Here is a 7,901-nt window from a genome sequence, read left to right as displayed (position 1 = left end):
ATTGTAATAAGAATGACAAGTTGGTTTAATAGTATTAGTAAATTCGATACAGTTGGCGTTATTAGTTATTTCTATAAGTTGATCGTATCACTGCTAATATTTTAATTAAGGTTTAATGTTTGTTTAAGTCTTTATTTTCGTTTAAAATTTTAAATAGATTTTTTCTTTTTCGGTTTATTAATTGATTTCTTGTTTTTTAAGATTGAAATAATTTGAGATATTCCATTAAATTAAACAAACTATAATTAAGTTTAGATTACGTAGCATAGTCAATTATTGTTTTAAATGACGTGATAATTTATCCATTATTTTGTAATTTCTAAATTAAAAATTGAGAACAAATTGAAAAATAAAAAATAAAGACAACCCTTTCTTTCTCTGTAATTGAAAGGATTCATGAAGATGGAGAAATTAGGATTCATAGGGTTCATGAGAGAAAATTGCATCTTTCAATTAAAAAAACATTATACTAACTAATTTTTCCCCAATTCAAAAGGAAATCTTCGAGTCCCAGGAATGATTACTGAAAGAGGAAAAGGGAGAAATATTGTAGCAGAAGTTGTGTTCATAAGCAAAACAAATTTCATCTGAGTTCGTCAATTTGCTTTGCTCTGTGTTTGTCTGCATCAACACCTTCTGCTTCTACATCGTCGGTGTGCTGCGATTTCCTTTTCTTCAACTTTGAGGTACAGGATAATGATCGTCGGGAGGCTGTGGCGGTGGGGAGGGTGTGGTCGTCAGAAAGGAGGCAGTGGCGGAGCATGCGACAGAAGAAGCAGAGGGCGAGGTGGGGGAGGTCGTTCTGGGCGAAGGCAGAGATGACGGAGCTCCATGTGGTGGCAGATTTGTGGGGAAAGGAATCAAAGAGTTTGTGCGAGGAGTGAGGAAGGTTAGTTTTGGAGTAGAAGTTGATGAAATGATGGCACACCAATGGAAGAGCTTCAAACCCTAATTTGATGACGTATGCATGGAGTTGAAGACCCTTCGGGTGTGACCTTGAATGTGTTAGTTAGACACTCCAGCACCTTGCAAATGTCTCTGTGCAGTCACTCTAGGATGGGAGCATTACAGACAACAGTGAAACGGAACCAACATGTCTCAATTTTTTAATTTTAAAATAATTAAAATCCACGTCATTAAACTATTTCATTTAAAAATATATATTTAAAATTATAGACGAAGATAAAGACACATTAAACCTTTAATTATCTATCCAATAATATCTTAAGTTTAAAAATTATCAAAGGTAGTTAATTATTTGTATCCTGTTGAAGGCAAGTAGTCATGAACAAATAAAACGCAAATATGTTAAACGTATCTTAAGAAACCAAAGCAAAGTTTGGCCCAGGGTGTGGTGAAGAGATAATATTATATAAATAAAATAATAATAGCCAGATTTAGATACTGGTTATAATGTTGTAAGTATTCAACCTATAGTGATATTTTAGTGTTTATAAATTTGATATGATATTTTTTGTTAAATTTAATAATAAACTAGATAAAATTATAGTCTATTATAAAAGTAATTATTAATATCGTAAGTGATTTTTATTTGTTGAAAATTCGATATATTTATTTTATTTATTAAAAAATTAAACGGATCACCTATAATCTGAATAATCCAATCAATTTAATTCCGAACGGTTCGTCTAATCCGATAAATTAAATAATCAAATATAAATTATAAAATATTAAGTTTCAATTATATTAAATTACTTATATTAGATTGGAATCTGACTCAACCAACCAATATTCAGCCTAAATGCTATACAATTTGAATATATCTATTTGATTTTCTTATTTCTATAAGATTATAATTTTTAATAAATTACCAAGTTATTATTGATGAAAATACATTACTGATAAAGATAACGGTTTAATTAATTATTATCTACAAATTCATATAATAAATATCTTTAGTGGGAAAGAAAATCTTAACTTATCTCTATACTACAGTATATATTTCCAACGCTAGTGCAACTTTTTACATAGTTCTTTCTTTAACAAATTGGAGCATCTTACGAAATTTCAAGGTTTGCTTGAACATCCAGAGATTAAGATAAAAGTTATGGTTTTCACAAAGAAAACTGGTTTTCTCCTATTAGGGGGAATAATACAAATCTGCTTCTTACTCATTCGCTGTGCCTCAAGGTTTTTCTCTTACTTTAACTTTTTTTTTTTTTTTTCTGAACCCAATAATCTCTATGTTTCTTTGTCTTTCCTCGTGTACATTCAATTTAAAACAATAATTATTAACATGTTTTTTTCAATAAAAATTTACCATCTCTTTTTCTATAAGATTTTTTTTCATATATTAAACAAAAATTTATATATAATTTTATATTAATCTCAATATATAAATTTTTATTTATATATATTTCTTCCTATCTCACTCTTAAAAATTGATATTTAAAAATAATTTAAATATTCCTTTCATCTTCTAAAATATTTTTTAAAGATAAAATCTTAAAAGACAATACCTCAAACGAAGATAACGGTTGATTCTAATAATGTTACTTCATGATTTGAGATTGATAAAATATAAGTTGTAAATAATTATAAAAAAAATTAATTTTATTTTGTATAATTTTGATATATCATTATCAAATATGCAATTGTTGCTTCTTTTGAAATAACCTTACGGATACAAATAACTTATTGTTCACTCAACGTTATCTTTCCAATTGCAGGAGTTTAAGTGAGTTCAAAGGTTCCGACGTAGCATTTAATAATCCTGAAGTCAAATTGCATATAGAAAAGAAGCAGGTATTAAATATCCAATTTTAAAATGAACTGTAACCAAATGAGGCAATTTTCATTAATTTATGTTCGATTGGGTATGTCCTCAGATCACCGTGCAAAATGGCATCATTCGTGTAACTTTCTCAAATCCGGAGGGCACCATCCTTGGAATATCATATAATGGAATAAACAATGTGCTTGAAGGTCGCAATAACTTCAACAACAGAGGGTACGTAATATCATATAATGCAATAACTTCTTTTTTAGCTTATCCCTTTTCAAACAAATTAAAAAGTTTAGCTTTTCAAAAACTAAAGAAAGAATCAAACCAAGTTATTATTTAACTCACAAATAATATTAAAATCCTCGTCTTTGCAGGTATTTTGACATTGTCTGGAATTCACCTGGAGCCCCTTCAAAACTTTGGGGGTAAGCCTTTCTCCGTATTCATATCTATAAAAGAAAAAAAAAAGATTATAAATGTATGGGTTCATGATGTCATCATAGATTTGATAATAACATAATGAATCATGAGTATTTAAGCATATATGTTGGATCCGCAGAATTGAAGGGAGTAGATTTTCAGTTATAGAGGCCAACGAGAATGAAGTAGAACTTTCGTTTTCCAGAACGTGGAACAAGGACAACTCAAGTCCCCCTTTAAACATAGACAAAAGGTAGTAGTTTTGTTTAGGTCATGCTCAACTACATGTTTATTTTAAAAAGTAATTTAATACATGACCAACAATTTATGAAATGGTCGAATTTTGTAGATATATTTTACGAAGAGGTAGTTCAGGATTATACATATATGGTATATTTGAGCATCCTGAAGATTTTCCTGCAACCGAGATTGATCACGTTAGGATTGTTTTCAAGCTGCAGAAGGAGAGGTAAGTTGAAAAGCAGTGGCACGAACATATAATTTTACGAGTGTTGTTTGTAATCATAATCTTAAAATGTCACCCGCACAGGTTCCAGTACATGGCTATAGCAGATGATAGGCAGCGACTCATGCCAACAGCAGAAGATAGATCTACTGGGCAACGCCTTGATTATGATGAAGCTGCTCTAATCACCAATCCTAGTAACCCTAAACTTCGAGGAGAGGTACTCCTCTCTACTTTTTTCACAAAATCTTTTCATATTCTTTATAGAAAAATTAACTTTTTAAAGGTGACATTGTGTGTGATTATTCTGTTGTGCGATGGGCTATGATCAGGTTGATGACAAATATCAATACTCTTGTGAGAACAAAGACAACAAAGTTCATGGGTGGATTAACTTGGACTCCAAGACAAACAAGTCAGTGGGCTTTTGGATGATCACACCAAGTAATGAGTTTCGTAGTGGTGGCCCAATTAGGCAAGGCCTTACTTCTCATGTTGGCCCTGTCACCCTTAATGTAAGTTCAGAACTTCTTTTGTCGTCGTCATCATCATCATCATAGCTTCATATATAATTTGGTGATTTTATTTATGTCTAGATACTCCATACCACTCACTACTCTGGAAAGGAAGTAACCATGACATTACACGAAGGGGAACCCTTCAAGAAAGTATATGGTCCCGTTTTTGCTTATCTTAACTCAGTTTCAAGGGTTCATCATTCAGAACAAGTCCTCTGGAGTGATGCTGTACAACAGGTACCACAACTAACTACCTTTAATACCACATTAATAAAAATGTGCTTATATCAGACCTTAATTTGATTAATGATTCTATTTTTTCATTCACGTAGCTATCAGAGGAAATCAATAGATGGCCTTATGATTTCCCTAAATCAGAGGATTTTGTCCCTACAAATAAAAGGGGAAGAGTGGAAGGACAATTATTCGTTCAAGACAGGTACATACATGTTCATCAAATAATATTTCATCTTATAATATTTTCTGATACCAAAAATTAATGTTGCTTGCCTTTACCATCATCAGACACATTAAAGGAGGGAATTTTTTATATGGCGAAAATGCCCACATTGGTTTGGCAGTTCCTGGAGATGTTGGATCATGGCAGAGACAAAGCAAGGTATTTATTTATAGTTTCTATTACGTTCCAATCACTGAACAGAAAATAAAAACTAGTCAATGAAACACTAAAAAAACTGCTCCTTTTATTTTACCACTTCTTTCAGGGTTACCAATTCTGGACTCAAGCTGATAAACTTGGCCATTTCACTATAGAAAATATTGTACCAGGGGACTACAATTTATATGCATGGATTCCTGGAATTTTTGGAGACTATAGATATAACACTACCATAACCATAACATCAGGTACGTAATTTTCCACGAATTTCACCTATGATTATTGTGTGACAGATTATTGTCACTAACATGTTTGCTCTGTGTATAAGGATGTATCGTCCAATTGGGTTCACTCATATACAACCCTCCAAGAAATGGACCAACCTTATGGGAAATTGGCATCCCAGATCGCTCTGCTGCAGAGTTCCACGTTCCAAATCCTTATCCTAACCTGATAAACCGATTATACATAGCAAAACCATTGCACAAGTTAGTTCAAAACTCACTCATTATATCAGCAACTGCTTAACTTTTCGGCTGCATTCTCTTACGTTAATTTTCCCACTAACAGGTTTAGACAATATGGATTATGGAAGCGTTACAACGAGTTATATCCAAATGAGGACCTCACTTACACTGTTGGCGTGAGTGATTATAGTAAAGATTGGTTTTATGCTCAAGTTCCCAGGTGACTAATGTAATTAATTTTATCGATCTAATAACTATATATAGCTATTATTTTTGAGATTTGATTCATAATTTAAAATCTAAATGTAGGAACATAGGAAACAACTCATTTCATCCAACAGTATGGGAGATTAAATTTGATCTCCCATTTGTTATGAGAGGCATCTACACACTCCGACTTGCCTTGGCCTCAGCTACACGTTCTAACTTGATGGTAAGTTGAGATATGAGTGTGTTTATATGTAGTTGTTGGATTTGGTATGACCTATAATTTCCCTAACAGTATGTTATGTGTTAATAGGTTAGGTTCAACAACCCTGTGGCTCGTCCTCCACACTTTTCTACGGGATTAATAGGTCAGGATAATGCAATAGCAAGACATGGCATCCATGGATTGTATTGGCCTTATAGTATTGAAGTAGGAAGCAATGTATTGGTGGAAGGAAGCAACACCATCTATCTTAGGCAAACAAAAGCTATGAGTCCTTTTCAAGGCATTATGTATGACTACATCCGTTTGGAAAGACCAGAAGCATAAATGGAGCCCACACAAACTGTCTTTTCTTGAACCTTCGACCAAAAAGGCACCCCATTCGACTAGAGTAGGGACCTAGATAGCATGTGTATATTTATTATATGTGTCTCTGTAACCTTACTTAACAAAGGTTGTTTTAATATAATCAGCAAACTTTAGCTTTTCTTTATGTGTTTGTATAATCTGTTCATTTTAAAATGTACATTTCTTTTTTTTTTTTTTACTTATTTCAATGTGAAAAATATAATCTACTCTTAAATATATGATTATTTTTAAAGCACTTATTTCAAGTTTAACCAAACTGTGATATCATCTTGTTTTGAGTTCAACCAAACTAGATCAATGTCTTGTATATATATTAGTTTTTCTTATAAATATATTATGGATTTCATTTTCGTGATGAACAGACTTAAAGGCATTATAAAAAATAGTTTTATTAACATTTTGAATATGTAACGACGAAAATTATGTTTTTATTGTGAATATATAAAAAGTGTTTATAAGTATTGTTAATAAAAGTTTTAGAGATTACAGATTGATTAAAATATAGACTGTGACATTCTCATTATATACATCATGCATATAAAATAAGACGTCACCACATACAATAATAGAAAGCAGTTAGAGTAATTTAAAGTATGAGGATTACAGTCATCCACAAATTGAGTAAGACTTTGAAACTTAAAGTGCTAGAGTATCTCAAAATGACATAAATTTAAAAGTGTTCCAAAAGGGCTCAACAGGCCCAGAAATCCTAAAGAGTCTAAGCAGCAGCATCTTCATTTCCTTCCAAGACGTTCTCTAGGGAGACCTCATTCTTCTCTGCTCACGTCCAAAATGGATGATCATCGCAACAGGAAAGCACACACAAACATGGCACAACACAAGCAATGCAAGGGTGAGCTAATTATATAAAAAAAACAAGTATCAGATTAAACATATAATCATACAAGAGTGAACTTAGATCAAAATAGTAAGAAATACAACATAAGCAATGTTCATTCTAGACTTGACTCGTCCGGACTTTAAAATGATAGTCGGGTTATGGCGAGTCTTGCACCCGTGGTGACTTATGAAACTTGGGTTCCCCACCCTGCCACACTCACGAGGTTAGTCCGTTCCGCGCCTTGAGGCATACTGGGAACCCCCAAGACTAAGGACCTCCTGCTACTTCTCACCACATGGTTCAACCTCTCTAAGTGAGTTTGATTGACCATTGAAGCNTCANAATNACTCCCAAGNCTGAGCCCCTACTTTCATTTTAAAACACTAAGAATCTCACCAAGAGATTTGACACTTTGAATCACACTTACTAACTTGAATTATAATGTACTTTGAAACATACCATGAACAACCTGGAAATCATACCTCTTTACTTTCGAACTCNCATACTTTAGATTAAAATCAATACACATGTTAAAGTTCTAAAGACAAGGCCTTATATTAAACCATGCTCCATAAACCAAGTAACTATCATTTGATCAACCATAAAATAAGGAACAAACAAAAAGGAACCAGAATCCCTTCTCTGATTCTCCCCTTTCATACCAACTCCTGACTGTTATTGCTAACAGAAGTAATAAATACTCTAACTAAAAGTTTAATGCTCACTTAAAAATTTTAATATACATATATATATATAATTTGTATGAAAGTTATATATTGTATATAATATACAAGAATCATAATAAAAAAATAATGATTAGATATAATATAAAATATAATATTATTTATCAATCTCCATTTTCTAATCAATATAGCAACTTTTTCTTTTTAAAATAAATAATAAACTATGAACCCAACACCTCTGCAACCAAACTTCAAATTATTATTAAAATAAATAATATTAGGCATAAACTTACGTAAGTCCTACCTTATTATCTATATATATATATATATATATATATATAT

The 7,901-nt window shown here is 31.9% G+C and overlaps 1 protein-coding gene and 1 long non-coding RNA gene across 2 annotated transcripts in view; one reads left to right on the top strand and one right to left on the bottom strand.

The window, feature by feature from the left end:
* The first annotated feature begins 761 nt into the window (after positions 1-761).
* On the top strand, positions 762-6,092 carry LOC106766146 (probable rhamnogalacturonate lyase B). The gene is made up of 16 exons (XM_022782741.1): positions 762-880; positions 2,691-2,766; positions 2,850-2,971; positions 3,103-3,171; positions 3,306-3,419; positions 3,516-3,635; positions 3,717-3,852; positions 3,965-4,147; positions 4,229-4,387; positions 4,483-4,589; positions 4,676-4,769; positions 4,876-5,017; positions 5,098-5,257; positions 5,340-5,456; positions 5,546-5,669; positions 5,757-6,092. The coding sequence occupies exons 1-16, from the start codon at positions 762-764 to the stop codon at positions 5,991-5,993; spliced, it is 2,079 nt and encodes a 692-aa protein (XP_022638462.1). The 3' UTR covers positions 5,994-6,092.
* A 497-nt stretch (positions 6,093-6,589) lies between these two features.
* The window catches only part of LOC111242135, a 2,366-nt gene continuing 1,054 nt past the window's right edge, over positions 6,590-7,901 (bottom strand). Inside the window, exon 3 of the long non-coding RNA XR_002668992.1 lies at positions 6,590-6,812. This is a non-coding gene — a long non-coding RNA (uncharacterized LOC111242135). The remainder of the gene's footprint in view (positions 6,813-7,901) is intronic.

Source organism: Vigna radiata, chromosome 7, assembly GCF_000741045.1.
Source record: "Vigna radiata var. radiata cultivar VC1973A chromosome 7, Vradiata_ver6, whole genome shotgun sequence".
Lineage (NCBI taxonomy): Eukaryota > Viridiplantae > Streptophyta > Magnoliopsida > Fabales > Fabaceae > Vigna > Vigna radiata.
Note: the sequence above shows the minus strand (reverse complement) of the source record. Positions and strands in the feature narration are given on the sequence as shown.